The sequence below is a fragment of the Merops nubicus genome, unplaced genomic scaffold (assembly GCF_000691845.1).
Source record: "Merops nubicus isolate BGI_N331 unplaced genomic scaffold, ASM69184v1 scaffold1584, whole genome shotgun sequence".
In the NCBI taxonomy this organism is placed as follows: domain Eukaryota; kingdom Metazoa; phylum Chordata; class Aves; order Coraciiformes; family Meropidae; genus Merops; species Merops nubicus.
In genome coordinates, this window is record NW_008603363.1 from 286 (window position 1) to 20,048 (window position 19,763).

General features: G+C 37.8%; 1 protein-coding gene across 1 annotated transcript; it reads left to right on the forward strand.

The window, feature by feature from the left end:
- Positions 1–312: 312 nt before the first annotated feature.
- On the forward strand, positions 313–19,562 carry HACL1 (2-hydroxyacyl-CoA lyase 1; the record flags this gene model as incomplete). Its single annotated transcript, XM_008938622.1, has 16 exons — positions 313–417; positions 1,725–1,765; positions 2,940–3,020; positions 8,348–8,420; positions 8,935–9,012; positions 9,989–10,083; positions 10,565–10,677; positions 12,226–12,361; positions 13,305–13,410; positions 14,747–14,830; positions 15,172–15,273; positions 16,190–16,344; positions 17,741–17,899; positions 18,204–18,311; positions 18,921–19,107; positions 19,530–19,562. Coding segments are annotated over 16 exons (1,656 nt in total), but the record flags the coding sequence as incomplete, so codon positions are not given.
- Positions 19,563–19,763: the final 201 nt, after the last annotated feature.

Consider the following 19,763-nt stretch of genomic DNA (forward strand, 5'->3'; position numbering starts at 1 on the left):
AGAGACATACCGAGTAAGGAGTGGTTATTAAAAAGTGCTAAACAAATGTACACTAAGGAGCTGGGGTGAACCATTGTTCCACTGTTTGTAGGCCTCCAAAACTAGTGCTTTCACAGCCATTGAGGACTGAGCTGCAAACACCAGCTGGCGTTGTGTATGTTTCAACGGTGGCCTGTAAGGTTTTATGTTAATATATATGTTGTTACAACTTATTTTGAGACCCCCTATGTAGCTATTATGACTGTGTTTGACATGTGCTTATTAAAGCTGTATTTTGGAAACAATTCTGATTTAACATTTTTTTCTTTTTAGCATATTGAATACATGTTTGGTGTTGTTGGTATTCCAGTCACTGAAATCGCAATTGCAGCCCAAGCAGCTGGAATAAAATATGTAGGAATGAGAAATGAACAATCCGTAAGTGTGCATATATATATATATATATATATATGGCAGGACCAATTCTTTATTTTAATTGTTTTACAACAGAATGAAATTAATTTACCTTTCCTTAGCAAAGGAATGTTACTTTAAAGAACTTGGAGAGAAGCAATTACTATAATTCCAGAATAAGGGAGTGCATTGGCAGATTGGGTTGGGTGTTTCTTTACCACACCCCCCCCTTCTGTTTTTAAGTGCTCATTGGTTTTCTCATGAGGGAGTTGCAACTTTTTTTTTTTTCTTTTTTATATGCCTTTCTCCTGTTGGGGGTCTTATTCTTCTTACCACAGTAGTATTCAAAATTAAAACCCAAAATCTCTATTTAAAAATAAAAGGGGAAGGCAGTAAGGCCAGAAGCTTAATTTTAAAAAAAAATGGGGAAAAAAAATTTAGCAAAGTTAGTTTTTTCCATTAAGTGTTAGAACTTGCTGAATTCCAGACAAAAGCATGAGAGTAGGAGGGAGTTGGCAGCGTCACATGTGTGAATCCTTTGGAGTTCTTGGGTCACCTGTAAGCTTCTGTATCTATGTGATAACGTATTGTCTTTTTACCAGGTAAAATTTTTATCTGAATGTTTCATATTACTACAGGGGCAACTTAAAAATGTACTCTGTAATAATATTACTGATAAACTGTGCTAACACATTGTAGGCGCTGCTTTTTTGTGAAAATTATTCAAAACATGATTTTTCTTTAAACTGTCAAAGTAGCTAATGGTAAGTGTGGCATCAGAAATGGAGTGAAAAGAGCTTCAGTGGCTCAGCTCGTTAAAGGCAGCCCCTGATCTCCTAATGAATCTCTCCAGCATGTGATTTCAAACTTTTGCCTAATTTCTGAAATACAGAGAGTCATTCCAGCAATGGCTGGATTTCTCTTTGTAGCTGTTCTCTTGCAGATCCCTCTTCCATGTTAGTCCAGAAGGCAGTGGAAGGCAGAAGCTTGTTGCGCTATTCTGTTCATTCTGCTTCCCTGGCTTTAGGGGTTTTCTTTATGTGGTTGGTTGGTCTTTTTTTTTGAATCTCAAATGTTAGTAATGTAATATTCTTTAACAACAGGGGTCTGAAATGTGGAGAGGAGTCTTGAGATTTTTCACGTAAACTTTCATGAACACACCTTATAATGGGAAAGGCAGAGGGGTGCTTTTACTTACATTTAAGCTCTGATGATCAGGGAAAAGTCTGTACTATCTTATTTTCATTATTTTGTTGAAAATTATGTACAAGATGTCATGAAATGTGTATATATAATAATAATTGTGTAATTAACTTCGATATTTTCAATAGGCTTGTTATGCTGCATCTGCTGTTGGATATTTGACTGGCAGGTACATTCTATATTAATATAACTTATAATATTAACTGTAGTAGATTCAATAATAGCTAGGAACATTTTTCTGTTTGGAGCTGGATGGTTTTTGTGCAGATGTAGGTCATGTAGAATGGAACAGAAGTTTTAAAATAACTGTGAATAAATGCTATATTTCTGTTGCTATGATTTAAGACAGGAGCAAGGAGTTGCTTAAGTTTGTATAATATTGTCCATCTTATAACTTAATTTTTGTTCCTTTTTACTGTCTGAATAGTATCTTCACACTGTTGGTCTGAGGGGCAGAAGTCGTGCCACTGTTGGTTGTTGCAGTTTGGTGGACCTGCTATGCCTCAGGCTCATCATCTGGGTGTACTGTTCAGCAAAAACCTTATCAATACAGAGACTGACCATATGCTTCCCAGTCTCTCCTGTGCTTCTCCTAACACAAAAGAGCTGGCTTTTCCTCTTTTATTGCATTTTGCTCTTCATGTCTTTGGGAAGCATTCTGTGGCGTGTGGCTTGAGGTTTCCTTCCTGGTTATCCCATGGATCCTTTTCTGAAGTAAACATCTGATGTCTGCTTGCTCACAAATGCAGACCCAGTGGTGCAGGTGATCATTCCTTATTCTGTCTGCTAGTGTGACACCTGTTACACAGGTCTGTAGCTTTTCTTTCTTTGAATAATCCTCTGGAAGAATGCTGATAATACCTTCCCTCCCCCACCTCGATATGTAAAGAGTCTGCAAATAAGGATAAGGAATGCTCAGTAGTCAATAATGTTTTTATTTTATCACCTGGAATAGTAAGTGCCCCTGCCTGAATTAAGCTGTAATGAAATTTGTGTTTAATCGGACGCACCTCTTACTTTGTGAGCTTTCTTCACTTTTATCTAGTGCTGAAGTGGAGTTGAGAAAACTGCAAGTATAATAATCTGGCATACTAAATTCCATATAAATGCTAGATAATGGAGTAAATGGGATAAAAGAAGTGAGGGGCTGTGTTATGATGAGCCTACATATGTTACAGACGTTTGTGTGGATGGCATGTAACAACTGTTCAATTTTAATTGGGCTGATCTAGCTAAATGATTTCTGATTCCCTTGTCTGTCTTTACTCCTTTATACAAATCTTTTGCCATTCATGCGTTTTGGTGACCTTAGTAACCAAAACTACTTTTTTTTTCCCTCCTAGACCAGGAGTATGTCTTGTAGTGTCCGGCCCAGGCTTTTTGCATGCCCTTGGTGGGATGGCAAATGCAACCATAAACTGCTGGTAATTTATCTACATTTTCTCTTTAAGTTTCTAATAATTGTTTGCCGTTATTTTTTGCAGATGTTGAACCCCACAGTATTATAGTATAGGACTTTCTCTTCTTTCTTGTGGGTAATGAGAAGGGAAGTCTTCACTTATCAACCCTAAAAGTAATTTCATTCCATTTTTTTGCATTCTCTTGGATAAAATTCTTGTTTTTATCCTACCTCATTATGCATATATTGGAAAATCTGTCAGTATACCTGCTTGTACAGGTGCGTTTGAAAATGAAGTCAATGTAGTGCCGTATTGACCCTGTAGAGCCTTAGAGGTTTTTCCTAAATTTAAATTTAATTACTCTTTCTATGTGAACATTTGACAACTGCATTTTTAAAATCTGTATTGGCTCCCTATGTGGATATCTAGAGCAGTAATTCATTATGGAATTAAATGATGCACAGAGTGGTTGCATTTACTCCCACAAGCCTTCATGGAGACATGGCAAATTTAACTGGTCTGCCACTGAAAGCTGTTCAGAAACTGTATGAGGTATTTTGGGTAGAAGCTCTGGTAATACCAAATGATCTAGAGCATTAGATCAGCAGTGGCTGAGGGGCAAGGGAAGCTGGATAATAGGAGCACTAACAAATCCAGTCTCTCACACTTTGAAAAATAAAAAACACTTTAATGTTCAAATTCTTTGAAAAAAAAAAAAGAGTTATTGACTAAAGTTTTATTGTCCCTCTGTAGCATTAGGTTAAAAAAAAAATTATATGAAGACCTTGCTTTTGAACAGTCATGGATTTGAGTTAAAAAAGCATTCATGGCACTTGCTTATGGATTTGCAGGAGACATTTCTATTTTCTCACAGACTTTCTTTTCTCCGAGGTAAGGTCTGTTTATCTGACTTGACCTCACATAAACTTGTACTCCTGGCAGAAGGTGAAGAAAGTGACATCTTTTTTGGGAGAAGATTTTACAATATAGTAAGAAGATTGGTTTGCACTGACCAAACCACTGTGTTTGCCCACTGATTTGTTTGGTTGGTTGGTTTATTTGTTTGTTTTTATTGGTCTCCTCAGGCTTGCCTTTTGCCTACCATGTCCCAAAAGGAGAGAAGTAAACATTTGTAAACCTGAGTTGAATCTAATGAAACTAATTTTCCTTGGCTCCTTTATTAGTAGGCACTCAAATGTGCTTTCATGTTTACTTTTGGCTGGCATTACCATTGTGAGAGAGGGTACTGTGTTTTGGAGAGGAAGACTAGGGATTTTTTCTAGGGGTTAGTTAACTAATAAGCTTTCTAGCCTGTTTCACTAGACATCTGGTTGAATCCTTGGGCAGGCACTACAGGGAAGGAGTGTTGCAAGGGAAAGCAGATGAAAATATAACACACATTGAGGGGTTTGGTTACACCAGTCTAATGAAGTCTGCCTCAAAGAGGGATGTGGGCCCATATAATCTCCACACTTTTCACTTGACCACATACTCCTGCTGCTGGCTCTCTTGACACTTGTCTTCCCCAACAGTCACATTCAGTTCATTATTCTGGCAAAAAGCCAACCCAACAAAAGTAAGTAAATAGCATCATCATAAGTGATGTACATTGGCTCACTCTGCAATCAGGCAAGCCCCAAGCTCTAGGTGAGGGAGTGGATTATGCAGCTGGGACCAGAAGTTAGAGAGGTCTTCCTCCTTCTGTGGCAACAAGGTGTTGTCTCCTGCTCTATACCATCCCCTGGGAGGAAGTGATGTGAAAAGACCAATTTGAAAGGCAAGGTTCACTCTCCTCTATCTCATGGATCTCGTGCAATTCCATGACACTACACCTTGCGTTGTTAACATGCTGCCATGGCTGGGCTTTGGCTCATTTCTCAGGAGAGCAAGCTAATAGTTGAACTGACCCTGCTGGTTCTGACTGTAAGTAACTCTAAGTGGTAGTCATTAAAGATCAGTCTCCATTGTCCTCCGTGAGCCCAGAGACCCAGTCTTCTGATTCCACTCAGCTTCAGTCACTTCCAGGTGAAAGAAACCTCTTCTACATCAACTGGAAGGAAGTCAAGCTATCTAGTAGGACCCCTTTCTACCAGTTATGCTTTTAGATTTTATTGCCCAAGCACAAGTTGGTTAAGTAGAAGAGCCTTTGATGTGCCCTGGAAGCTTGTCACTGTGAGCTCTTGGATGTGTAAATCAAGCCAACTAGGTGGCTACTTGGGCTGTGCTAAACTGCATTTCCAAGGGTAAAACCTTTTGATATTTAATGTTAAAAATTACCTACTCTGCTGCTTTCTTCTCTTCTGCCTCATTGTAAGCAAAAGGTTTTGTATCTCAATTTGGTTGTGAGAATACCCCCCAAAGAAGGGTTTGTGATAGTTGGTAGGATCTCAGTGTCAATAGAGTGATGAAACCATGCTCTTTATCTGCAGCTGCAGCTGAAATACTTATCAGTTTACTGAAGTTCTTATCCTGCAAGTCCATAAGTCCATTAGTTTCATTGTAGTCAATGTTCTTCTTGCCTCTCTGTTAGTTTTCACTTACTTTATAAGCACTGCTTATATGCTTATAAAACACCATTTTAAAATGTCTACAGTATTGTGACAATAGTACAATGACTTCAGTGGGAGAAAAACTTCTTTCTGGTTACAATTATTTGAACTTTAAAAGCAGAACCAGATCTTTTCAAGATATAGGTGTTGGAGTTAGCTTTAAGAATAGATCATTTTCTTAACTATATTTCAGTATTCTGTAGTAGTAGTAGCTATTTTGTTTATTAAAACTTCTAAATAAATTGGATAAAGTTAAGTGAAAAGAACATCAGGTTTGTCACTGAAAGGGTAGTTATCCATGGGTAGTCATTGCCATTTTGTTGAGGGGGGAGAATCTGCAGAATAAAACACCCAGAGCATATACCAAATATATTTTTCAATAAGGATTTTTCATACAGGTCAAGATACAACCTGAAGTTCTCATCTCACTATGTCAGGGGATTAGAACTTTTTTGATTTTTCACAGAGAAATGGCCTGATTATGAAGCTTTAATCTAGCTACACATCCCCAAACCTTAGGAGTGATTAAATTTAGGATTATGCGTTGAGCACACTGTAGATACTTCATCTTAATGTATTGTATAGATATATGCCCTCAAAGGAAAGACAAGGAAAGGAAATGGTTTAGGACAAAAAGCCTAGAAAGCTATTGACCCAATATTTCAGTTCAGTGTGGATGAATGAGAAGATTAATAAAACAACTTTCTTTAATTGAGTGGGCATTTAGCATTTTAAGGAGTTTGACCCGCAAACTGAATAAAAGACCAGTTTTCATTCACTGCAGGAAAATAATGTATTGTATTTTGTGGGAATGGTAATAAAAATGTGCTCCTGTGGAATCAGAGTGGGTTGGGTTGCAAGGGACCTGAAAGATCATCTAGTCCTGAGCCCCCATAGACCAGGCTGTGGAAGGCCCTGCCCAACCTGGTCTTGAACACTTTCAGTGATGGAACATCCACAACTTCCATGGGCAACCTGTTGCACTGTCTCACCACCCTCATAGAAAGAATTTTTTTCCTGATTCCCAATCTAAATCTCCCTTCTTCCAGTTGGAACACATTGCCTTTCATCCTATCACTGCAAGCCCTTGTAAAGGGTCCCTCCCCAGCTTTCTTGTAAGCCCCCTTCACATACTGGACAGCCATGATAAGATCTCCCTGAAGCCTTCTCTTCTCCAGGCTAAATAACCTTTTCTCTCTCAGGCCATCCTTGTAGGAGCAGTGTTCCAGCCCTCTGATCATCTTTGTGGCCCTCCTCTGGACTCACTCAAGCAGGTCCACGCCCTTCTTGTGTTGGGGGCTCCAGAGCTGGATGCAGTACTCTGGGTGGGGTCTCACAAGAACAGAGAAGAGGGGGAGAATCACCTCTCTAAACCTGCTGGCCATGCTTCTTTTTGTGCAGCCTAGGACATGGTTGGCTTCTTGGGCTTCACTTGTGCATTGTTGGCTTATGTTGAGTTTTTCATCAACCAGCACCCCCAAATCTTTTCTCCTCAGGACTGTTTGCAATCCACTCATTGCCCAGCCTGTATTTGTGCTTGGGATTGGGTTAGGGTTAGGTCTGTGTCGCTGACAGATGTTAAACAGCACTGGTCCAAGTACCAATCCCTAAGGAACACCACTTGTCACAGGACTCCACTTGGACGTCGAGCTGTTGACTCTGTAGGGTCCAGCTAATTCCTTATCCACCATGTGGTCTCTCTGTCCAGTTCATGTCTCTCCAGTTTAGCGACCAGTTGTCATGCAGGATAGTGTTGAGTACTTTGCACAAGTAGAGGTCGATGGTGTTGGTTGCTCTCCCCTTATCCACCAGTGCTGTAACTCCATCATAAAAGACCATCACATTTGTCAGGCACGATTTGCCATTGGTGAAGCCATGTTTGTTGCCACCAGTGACCTCCTCATTTTCCATGTACCTTAGCAGAGCTTTCAGGAGGATCTGCTCCATGATCTTGCTGGGCACAGAGGTGAGACTGACTGGCCTGTAGTTGCCCGGCTCTTCCCTTTTTCCCTTTTTTGAGAATGGGGCTTGTGTTTCCCCTTTTCCAGTCAGTGGGGACTTCACTGGGCTGCCATGACTAGGACTTACAAACATGGCTTAAAAACAGTGTGTAACCCATATTGTAAACTAATGCTGCCTTTCTCATGTAGCCGTGAACAAATTTAAGAACAAGACTGCTTGTAGGCATGTTCATATTTTTTTCATCTCTTTGGGGTTTTTATTAAAAATTGAATGCAGGGAGAAGTGCTGTCAGATGGTTGCTTCTGCTGTGTTCCAAACTGTATACAAAGGAAATGTCATCTTTTTGTAAAGATTGCTTCTTACTGTGTTACTTTGGTCTAGTGTTTGTGTGTGTTATAATGCCTCTTATAAATAAACATCTTAATACATTTTAGCTTTTTAGATTAGCTGTCGTCATTCCTCTCAAACCATCTTGTCACTCGTTATCAAACATCAATGAAAATTGCTATGTATTTACAGTATGACTTGGGTTTAGAATTTTTATACTAGGTGCAGATCACTTAATATGACAAGACTGTCCTGAAAGTAGTGACCCAAAAACTTCTAGGAAGTCTACGCCCATTGACATGCTGATATTTAGTATCCACCCCTGCATTGTGCTGGTCACGTTCTATTCCCATTGAGATCTGTGGATGCTAGAGGTGCACAATATCCCAAGAGCAGTAGCATTTGAGCATCAGGAGAGTTTACAGATGTGATTGCAGTTATAAAAAAAAAAAAAAGTGTGTGCTTAAGGTGGTTTTTGGTTTTTGTTTGTTTGTTTTTTATATACTTTTCTAGGCCTTTGATTGTTATTGGAGGCTCTTCTGACAGAAACCAGGAAACCATGGGAGCTTTCCAAGAATTCCCACAGGTACACAGACACACAACTTTCTGCAGAAAGGTTTCAGTTAAATAATCAGTGTTGTTTCTTTATTAGTGTAGGTGTGACAGTCTCAAAGGCTGACATTTCCAAACAGATCTTAGAATGCTGTTGATTTGCTCCATCTACTGTTTTAAAGTTGACATTGCATAAATACAGCAGATTACCTGGAATATGTTTGTCCATACTCATGTTATAATTCATCCTCTGTTTTAGGTGCTCAGCTGGTATAAATCACCTTTTTCTCTCTATTCTGAGATGAAAGCAAGCAAAATAAACTTTCCAAGAAAAGAAGTATCACTGGGGGAAAAAAAATTCTTAAGTACTCAGGGAAATGAGTATGGCTTTGACAGTTTCCACCAGCTGCGGAACTACATTTTCCTATGTGGGAGTTTTCTGCTTGTTGCCTACCATTAGGCATTTCTTTGATTTTATTCATGCTGCAATGAGATGGAAATGAGCAAATTTGGATAAATCAATTTGACGGTTATATGCGTTTATTCAGGTTGAAGCTGGTAGGCTGTACAACAAACTGTCTGTCCGGCCAAGCAGCCTAGAAGTGTGTCCTGCTGTTATTGAAAAGGTATGAAAAATACTAAATCAGCACCAGAATGTCAAGTAACTTTCTCCTCCTTTATAAGTTTTGAGGGTTTATTTTTTGTATAGTTGTTACTGTAAATAGTTTGATCCTGTAGATCTCAGGTGGTGGTTGATTGAGCCAATTAACAACCAGGGAGGTTTTTTCTATAGAACACGTTAGAAATAGATTCTGGTCCAATCTGATGCTTACTGATCCCTACACCATTTTTCGTTAGAGCTGGAATTTTTTTGTGAAGGAAATGCTTCTAGAGAGATCTACTGTACCTAGAAATGTTACACTACAAACTTCAACTCTTATGCCACGCATAACATGTGAAGGAGATTTGGAGAGGGTGAGGATGGTGTGGAGATGATTGTGTTTAGATTTTGAGTTTGGTTATTGTTTTGGTGGCTTTTTTTGAGAGAATAGAAGAGAAAAACACATCCTGATCTCAATGCTTCAGAAAGGGTTACAAACGTCTTGCTATTGCTGTAGCAACACCTTAGCCATGTCACCCTAAATTCTGCATGCAATGATGGTGTTTTCAGAAGTGCAAATACAGCAGAGCATCTACCTGTAATACAAGAACTGGAATCAAAAGTAAAAGAAAGTAGAGGCACTGGTTGTCTTGTTTTTTCTCTGCTTGTGCTACTTTAAATAGAATTCAGCATGAAAGTTTAATTTGGTATTTACGGATGCAACAGCTGATAATGAAGTTGTCTGATAGATTAAGAATTTACAGGCTCAAACTGCATCTACTGAAAAGCTTCAACAAGCATATGAGGGAAGATGTAAATAGCTGTTGAAACTTGAATTTACTGGTATAAATCCAGCCATGGGAGTTTACCTTGTTATGGTTTAGCAATATGAAATAGCATGTTCTTTCTCTGCCCACAGAAAGATTTTATTGCTTTTTAGACATAAGGATTTTTTAAATCCTGCCAAACAGTGGTTAAAACTGAGATGATCTGTTTTCTAGGCTGTAAGAACCAGTATGTATGGTCGTCCAGGTTCCTGCTATATTGACATACCTGGGGATTTTGTGAATCTTCAGGTGAATAAGAGCTCTGTCAAGTGCGTAAAGATTATATTCATTATTTTTCAAGTCACTGAATAGAATAAATTTTAGGTTTAAGTTACTTCTGTATTTTCCTATAAAATATAAAACAAAGAAAAAGATAAACAAGCAATGGCTTTAATAATTTACCACAAAGCTGAAACGATACTAAAAATCCAGGCTCTAAGTGTAGTGTTCCATCATAACATGTGACATAGATTATAGTTTGTAATGAAATGGGCAAAAAGGAATGATTTAATACAGTGAAAATAACAATGATGTCACTTTGTAAATCTGGAGCAACACTACCTACAACATTAAAGAAACATGCAAGAAAAACTTCAAAGCGTGTTTTAAAAAAACACAGCCTGTTCTGATAAACACTGTGAATAATATAGTGTGTAGCCAGTGGCTTTATGCTAAACAATAGGTTTTATCTTTCAGCATTTCTTGTTTTGAATTTTTTTAAGAGCTTCTTTCGCTTTCCTTGACTTGCAGGTGCCTGGGATGCTGCCTGCCACCTCCCATCTGCACAGCTGAACACTCTGCTGTATCTGCAGCAGTGTCTATCATCGCTCGTTCCAGACAGCCCCTGCTAATCATTGGCAAAGGTAGCAAGCTTTACTGCAGCTCTGAACAAGTATGAGTTTGGAAAAAGAGCAACCACCCAAGTGATTTCTCTATTCCATAAGTGTTAGCCATCTCCTTTTCACTCTCCATTAAAACCAACCAACCAGACTTCTGTGGAATTTGATGTTAAAGTCAGCTCTGTTGTGTAACTGTTGTCTTTTTCATCTTGTTTAAAAGAAAATTCAATTGATAGATACAAGTTTAAGTAGAAAAAATCAGGCAACTCTTGTCTTAAACCTAGAACCAACACCAAGAGATTGCCTCCAAAATTCAAACAAATTCTTTTACAATACAGAAGTTGTATTCTCTGTCTGATGCTCTGGCCATCAAGGATAGGAAGAAACAGAATAACCAAAGGTCATTTTTCCGTTTGGACTGACTGAAGAGCCAGCCTACCTGCATGGACACATGAAGCAGCATGTCAGGTGTTGCTGTTACTCCTGTTTTACAGACTTCCCGTTGTACTCTGCCAATGTATTTTAATTCCTGAAATAGAGGTCTCCCTGAAGGTAGAGGATAATAATTCTCTGTGCTGGTTCACTTACTTTATCCCTCCTTGTGGAATTTTAGTCACTGCAGTGGCGTTTCTGTTGAAGAGACAGGTTTCCGAGGAACGGAACGTATATAACCAACTTGGTTCATCCTGGCTGTTTTCCTGCAGATGTGGAAACAATCTGTATCTTGGAGAGAGGTTCTATGTTAAACAGGGAGTGAAATGATTGAGGTGACATGGATCTCATTGATAGGTAATGAAATAGTAGACAGAAGGTGGATCAGGAGAGGTGATTTTTGCTCTCTCTGGTTTGATACACATGAACAAAAGGGTGTTCTTTTGAAAATGAAAGGTAGAAAACTCAAAAATGCACCAACGTGTGTTTTGTTGATGTCAACAACTGAGAATCTTCTTAACAAATATACCTGAACTTTCTGCTATATATTGTTGTTAGCAGACTTTTTTGAAGAAATACAGAAGTATATTCTTCAGGATTTAAGATAGTGAATGCATGCACAAGCACATATCTTTACAAGGTCTTCTTTGATCTTCTCTTTTATTTTTCATTAAAGGCTTAAGGTAGACCTGTTTGGGCAGGTTGTTAAGGAGCGCATGGTACATCATCATGCAGAGGGCAAGCAAAAAAATGAAATGGCATGACACAACACAAGGATCATCTCTTGTTGCTGCTGCAGAAGTCTCTGTCCCATAATACCAAACTTCACCCACTCAAAACTGTCATTTTTAGATAAAAAACATCTCCTGGGTTTCCCTGCCCTGCTTCACAGAAATAGCTGAATAGTTCAGCTGAAGTCTTAATTTTTATTTTTATTTTTTTCAAAAATACAGGAAATTTGAACCCAAATACCTGTAGTTTAGCATATTATGTTTTGAGTTCTCCAGGATGAAAAATAACAGGCAGCTTTCATATTGGGAAGTAGTACTCTTTCTGCTGCTAATGTAATCAGGTGAATTGAAGTTCAAGTGAATACGGTAGGTTTCTTTATTATTAAGCAGTCTCTTTCATTTCATTCAGGTGCTGCTTATTCACATGCTGAAAACAACATCAGAAAGCTGGTGGACCTTTGTGGATTGCCTTTTTTGCCTACACCAATGGCAAAAGGAGTAGTTCCTGATAACCATCCAAATTGTGTAGCTGCAGCAAGATCAATGTAAATATAAAGCAAGGCTTCTAATTCTAACATCTGAGAAACAGCTAGGAGTTGTGGTGGTCTACAGATGCCAGGGAAGACAAAATGCATGCAACCCAAATTTTTCAATCACATTTTTCACCTCACTTTAGAGTACTGAAGATCTTGCTTGGAAAGGAAGAACAGATTGAGGTGGATCGCTTTTGACAATGCTTAGAATACTAGCCAGGAAGACACTCATATCTAAGAGCTAATATTCTGTAACTGTGAAACCTATGGCAAGTAGTATTTATTGCATAACATAAAATGAAAGTGGCAAACAGTTTGTGAAACATTTAACTTAGTGGACTAGACAAAATACCAGCTTTTTATTTTAACATCATAAATGGAAGCTTAAAATGCATATGTTGCAACTGAAGTTTTGCTGTCTGCTGTCCCTGCATGGTAGATGCAGAGGTAGCATTTATATACTTTGAAATTAAAATATTGTCCCTTGTTGAGCATCTTTATCACTATTAAGCATGGTATTAAGAAAAACAGAGAATAAAAGAATATACAAAATGTTGTCTACCCAGCTGAAAGTAAATTAACAGGAGCCTAAACTGAGTACACAACAGTCTTAATTTTGGCACCCACTGTTGCCAGTGTCACAGTACTGAGTCATTTACTTCAACTTCATCATCACTGCAGCATCTTACTTGTCTCCTGGTATAACCATTCCTTTTCCAAAAACTGTATTAGAAAAATAGTTACTAATTTTCTTTTTGAGTTAGTAAAGTCAAGATGGCTTGACAATTTATGTAAAAGTACACAGGGTTTTGGGGCTAAGCAAGCATCTTAGAGAAAGCAAGGATTATATGTATATTCTGGGGTTTGCTGTGGTAGTTAGGATTACTTCTAATTTTTAGAACACTATTAAATTGAATAATAATTCGTCCTTATTCCTCTTATTTCCCTTTATTAGGGCATTACAGCATGCTGATGTAATCATCTTGCTTGGTGCAAGGTTGAATTGGATTTTGCATTTTGGTCTTCCACCTAGGTTTCGACAAGATGTAAAGGTTATTCAGGTAAGCAGGAAAATTATTACCACTTGAAGGAAACCCTCTGTGTTTTAGCATTGCCCAGAGCAGTTATTGTAGATTATTTTGCTAGTGTACTTCATGTGGCAAATACTGCCTTATGGACAGTGCAGTACAGCAGGTTGTTATGGTCATTCTCCAGAAATACTTCTGATTTCTTTAATTACTTCCTTATTTTTTCTAAAAATTGTTACAGCAATTGTTACAGCTATCAAGGACTTGGTGCTGCTGTAATGAGGAGGGCACATGCTTTTATGTAGCTGACTAATACTGGGTTAGACTCATGATACTTGTGTGATCTTTGGACCACTGCAGTTCCCAGGACTGAAGGCAGATTGTCTTGAAATTGTGAAACCTTTCATACCAATTATTCTCTCAGTTTTGTTTTGTTTTTTTTTTTTTTTAAAAATAAGATTACTTTCAGATCGAGTCAGTCATTGTAAGAGCTCAGTTACTCAGAAATGTTGAAAAGAAGAGGAGGAAAGGCTATTTAATTAGTAAATGTATTTGGTAATCTGCCAGCTCTTGGAAAGACAAGTCATTACATTAAAATGCCCTCCCTAGTGTCTGTGATCAAAGAGTAGTACTTGATTCAGTGTGCTGACTAGCCTGCCTCAGTGATCTGGAACATGATCTAAGGTTCCCAACTTTATATCTTTTCCAGAAGAATAACATAATTTTTTAGCTAGATTTCCTTTTGACATACGAAACAACATATCTTTTATGTTTTGTTATTCTAAAGAATGTGAAGAAAACTATTTTTTCATCTTGCTTCAGTTAATTTTTTTTCACTGTCAAGGGTTGGTATTAAAACACCAATTCAGTTCATAGTCTGTGTAACCTGGTTGTATGTTGCTATTCCATGTAACCTTAGTGGTCTGGTACATCTGTGATAAAGGAAGGAAGTTTCTTCAGTGGTTGCAATTTACTTTTCAGTTTCTTCATACTAGCCAAATTCTATACACAAACTTTTTTCAGTAAGAAAATTACTGCTTTGCATGGACTTCAACCTAGCCCTGGATTTTTAGTTCTCATATACTTGTCACAAAAATCACTGCTTTCAACCTTCATGTTCTAATAAGGTCTGCAAGAGCTTGAAAGAAGCAAGCAGTCAACTTTAATGATACGAAGTTCTATTAAGATGGGTGTGTACCATAGGATTTTACTTTGAATAAAGTATGTCCTGATGTCATTTCAGTGAAAGGCAGAAGAAGTAACCTGTAGAGCCAGAAGTAACCTGTAGGACAATGTTCCTCACTTGAACTGAGAAAAAATTCTCTTTAACATTCTCGAATTAATTTTGGTCTTTCTGTTGGAAATACAGGTTGATATTTGTGCAGAAGAGCTGGGGAATAATGTGAGGCCAGCTGCAACTTTATTAGGTGACATAAATGCTGTGACTAAGCAGGTAAGGTAATGTCAGATGTCCTCCTGGTTTTTTTGACCTTAATTTCCCCTAATACATATACAGTAAGTTGCCATTCTAAAAAAAAAAAAAAAAAAAAAAAACAAAAAGCAAAAAAAAAAAATTAAAAACAAAAACAAACAAAAAATTTTGTTCAAGGAAAGACATTTTTCAGGCAACATATTGACACTGTGCATCCAGTCTTTTCCCACCTTAAATGTTGAAGATTCTGATTAGCATTACTGTGATTGTGGTAGGGCCTTTCTTGATGACATTATTACTAATGTTCCTGATGCTTTTCAAGTACATTGAAAGAAATCTGCAACATTTCAATGTTGTTCCAGCTTTTAGAAGAATTCAGCAAAAGACCATTGAAATATCCTTCTAATTCTGAGTGGTGGAAGAGGCTGAGAGAGAAAATAAGGAACAATGAGGAAAGATCAAAGGTACTGTTACACTAAAGAGAAGAGGAGGTTTCTCGCTTTAACAGGTACCGATGCATAGTCAGTTTTAATCACTGGTCTATGTGCAAGCTCCTCAATTACTTCTGACAGTCATGTCACCCAGGCTTTGAAAATTTATACCATTCTGCTATAGGCTTACTCTCATCAGGATTGTGAACTCTAAGTTAAATACTCTAGGGTTTTTTTATACATTCAAACTGTGTGGAAGTCACTGAACTTTGGGATTGGGTTCTTAAAGTCAGTAGTAGAAGCCTACAGCCCAAGCCACCGTATTACAGGCAGTGACTTCTAAGCAATGGTCAGGAACTTCAAGTACCTCCAAGTACTCCACGCAGAGTGCATATAAAAGTGCATTCTTAGTTTTCTTCTGTAATTGTGCTATTTAGCAATGCTGGGGGTAGTATAATCTACATTAAAAAGAAGTAGCTGTTAAGGCCAGAAGACCACAGATGCTTGCCATATGCCTAGCTTCTTGTAGCTCGTATTCTGCAAGTTCAGATGTCTGTTTCCAATACTGAGATTTAAAATAAATTCATTCAAGCAGATCACTCTTTTGAACTACCTCCCAGCACACAGATGACAGCTCACTTAGGGTTATCAATAGTCAAAATTATGTGCAGAAAAAATTTCACAAAGCCTCTCAGTGTAAACTGAGTCTTAGTAACCTCCTGTTAATGGTAGGCCATCCAAGGGTTTCTGAAGTGAGCGAGCCTCTGATAAGTACATTGTCTCACCAGGATAAACAGAGGAGTGACCTTGATGTAGTGCATAGAAGAGCAAATATCTCAGCTTTACCTAGCAGAGTGCATTTATATTTCCATCATTATTATTTACATGTCTCAATTCTGCATCTTATAAATTCTATGCATAGGAGTCACTAATATCTCTTATTTTTAAGGGATTAGCATTACAGGAATCCTTACCTATGAATTATTACACAGTCTTTCATCACATCAGAGAACTGATACCCAAGGACTGCATCTTAGTAAGTGAGGGAGCAAACACCATGGACATTGGGCGCACTATGCTTCCAAATTACCATCCCCGTCAAAGGTGTGGTATTTTCTTTGTTGTGCTGAATCAACAGGCTTAATCTATCTATATATGTTTTCATTTAGCTGAGAAGTATGGTGGCCTGGAATGTTTGTAATTCTCCTTAAAGGTTCTAAATAAAATATAAAAATTCAGTACGTTGGGAGAGGGCTTAAGGGAAGTTTTCCACTCATACACTGATGTCCTGTCACAGATTTTAACAATTCTCTACAACTTGTCTGTGTGCTCTGCAACAGGATGTTTATAGTTTATCACGCTTCTGTGGAAAGTGAGTGAAAAGCATCATTTTGAATTCCCTGATCTAGATGTTTATTTCTGTGCTCAGGGTCTGTGGTAAATACTGAGTTAAAAGAAAAACAATCTGTGGGATTCTTATGTTGAAAAGAATTGGTACAAAGAGGTTTGGTTGGAAACACACTCAGAAATGGGGAAAACTTAAGAATCAATTCATTTTGAAAACAAGGTTGTATACACTTCCATGTAAACCTGCATGCCTAAAATGTAGGCACTCAAATTTGGAAGTGTTGGTATATCACTTTAATTATTATGTGTAATCTGGTTTAAACACATGTAGGGATTTAGTGCTGTGTCTTGGATAGGGGGAAAAAGTGAGTTCTGACTGGTGAAAATTCCAATCTGACTGTGAAGCTGGTGCCTTGTGAAAGTAGGACTGAAGTCCTAAATTGAACCTACATACTTCTTTGTAAACAAAAAACCAACTAATCTACCAAAAAAAACCCCACATACTTCCAATAAAGTTGGGAGAAGTTTGCTTTTTTTCCCTCCTTATTTAAAATAAGGGCACAGTAATGTTAATGTTTGCCTTTTCAGATTGCATTGCACTTATCTGAAAGTGAATTTGAGAAGTTAACCCTGGAATAATCTAGTTCTTTATGTACTTTTGTATCCATTATGTGCTTCCAGCTGAAATTATCTAACTTAATTACAGCTTTCAATTTGATTTCAAAAGTTGAACAGAAATTTGAACTGCATTATTTAAACGATGGCTTTCAGACTTCTAGTTTCTTTTTCAAGGAATTAATATAGAAAGATTTCATGTAGTCTGTCTATCTCAACAGTAATTGAATGTTTTTGAAATACTGTTACTATGCAAGCTAAAAGCATACAAGAGTAGTTCTGTGCTGTAGTACAGCTAGTGTATAAGAGTTCTTAATTTTAATCAGAGTTGCAGTATGTTTATAGCACTTAAAACATTTGCAGTCTTATCAAATGTTTGAATATAATAATCTATACATCTGATATCTCTTTATACCTATTGTTTATGAAATAGAATTTTAATAGCACATGACAGATTATTAAAAGTAAGCTCACCATCGATTAATTTAAAACTTTGAGTAGAATTAGAGGGATAGTAATTCTGTATTCTCCCCTTGAGGCTTGATGCAGGTACTTTTGGAACGATGGGAGTCGGGCTGGGATTTGCTGTAGCAGCAGCAATGGTGGCTCAAGACCGAACCCCTGAAAAGAGAGTCATCTGCATAGAAGGAGATAGTGCTTTTGGATTTTCTGGGATGGAGGTGGAGACTATTTGCAGGTGAGTGTGTTTTGCTCAAGATCCTCTTTATATCTTCCCAGGATCAATTTTAACTAGAAGGCCAAGGGTACTGCAGTTACGTGGGGTACTCTTAAATGCACATAAAAAACAAGCCCAAAAAAAATGGTAATTTTTATGGTATTGTGACATAATGTGTTAACAGTGATGAGTAGATCGTGTTTCAAGTGGAAGTTTTGTTGGTTTTTTAAAAATTTTCCTTTTACTTTTGATGAAAATAACACTTTTAACACCTTACAGAGAGGTGCAAGTATTTCAGAATTCTTCTAAATGCATCTTTTTGTAGATACAACTTGCCAATCCTGATTATTATCGTAAACAACAATGGGATTTACACTGGTTTGGATGCAGTTGCCTGGAAGGAGATGTTAAAGTTTGGGGAACCTGCTACATGGTAAGAGTCTTCAAAGTATATCCTCTTACTTAAGGAAGAAGTGACCAAAATGTTCATTCTGTTTACTTTTTATGCTTGCTTTTTTTCCAGATGGAAGTTTTTCATAAAGTGAACTTACTGCTAGGCTATATTGGCTTAAGTAAGAACCAGTTACCAAAAGCAATTAACCAACCTAATTACAGACTACTGTTTACACAACAATGCAGCACAGAGATGACTCTCTTAGTTGTCTCTGGTTCCTGCAGGAGTTCAGGCCACACAGTACAGAGTTAGTAGTGGGCTGACCTCTAAAGTCATGATAATCTCCAAAGTTACCCAAGAGTTGTGTTCTGAGTTTACACTGGGCTTCTGCTTCTGCAGCTGAGATCTCTGTACCAAGAGAACTAGGTTAAACCTTTGCTCAGGAATGTCTCCAGAAGATGAAAATGAGTATGCTACTTTATAAACATAGCTTAAGTGGTATAGTAAACGCAGTTCTTCCAGCCCAGAAGAATTTATCAAGTCAGCATAATAACCATCTTTCACTTTAAAACCAGTGTTGGAGTCATTAAATTGGTCAGTCTGGCAATTCTTATCTGCCTTCATTGGAGGTTTTCCATTTCATTACAGTGCACCTCCTGTTTCTCTCCTGCCAAATTCACACTATGAGGAAATTATGTCTGCCTTTGGAGGAAAAGGATATTTTGTTAAAACGCCAGAAGAACTGCAGAATGCTCTGAAAGCAAGCCTGACTGACAAGCAGACACCTTCTCTGATAAATGTGATGATTGATCCACAGTCTGAGAGAAAGAAACAGGTATGTATGTTTTCCTTCCTTTTTCTGCAAACTTCATGTGGGCAAGCCTCTGAAATCACAGAAAGTACCACTTAAACTGCACAGAAGGCAGAGATAGTTGCAAGGCAGAAAGATTGTCTTTAGGTCTTGGAGACAAGAGGATGGGTGATTTTATGCTGTGCCATCTGCTCTCCTTGGTTTTTGGTTTGGGTTTCCATTTGTTGTTTTTTTTTTTCCCATTGGCTCCTATTGGCACAGAGTGTCTTTGACTGCTACCAGAATTTATGATTGTTCATTTTCATTCCTGACAAAATGAGATTAAATGGTTTTGAGCAGTCTATTTCCTGTAGATGCCATCTGATAATTGATACATATTTGAATCCTGGTCCTGTTACTGTTTATCCATTCTGATACCATTTTTATTCTGTTTGTTTTTCTTCTAGGAATTTCCATGGCTGACTCGTTCTAACCTGTAGTAGAAGATGAAGATAATGGTGGTGCAAGGCAGTGTGTTAAGCAAAACTAAACTGGTTTCTAGAAGTGCAACTGGTACAGCTCTGATTTGCATAAGCATTGGAACAAAGTGGGACTTTAGAACTGCTATTAGAGGAATTTTTAAGTGGTGAAATTAAGTAATTATAAAATGAAAAAGACACATGTGAATGTGTGCCAGGCCT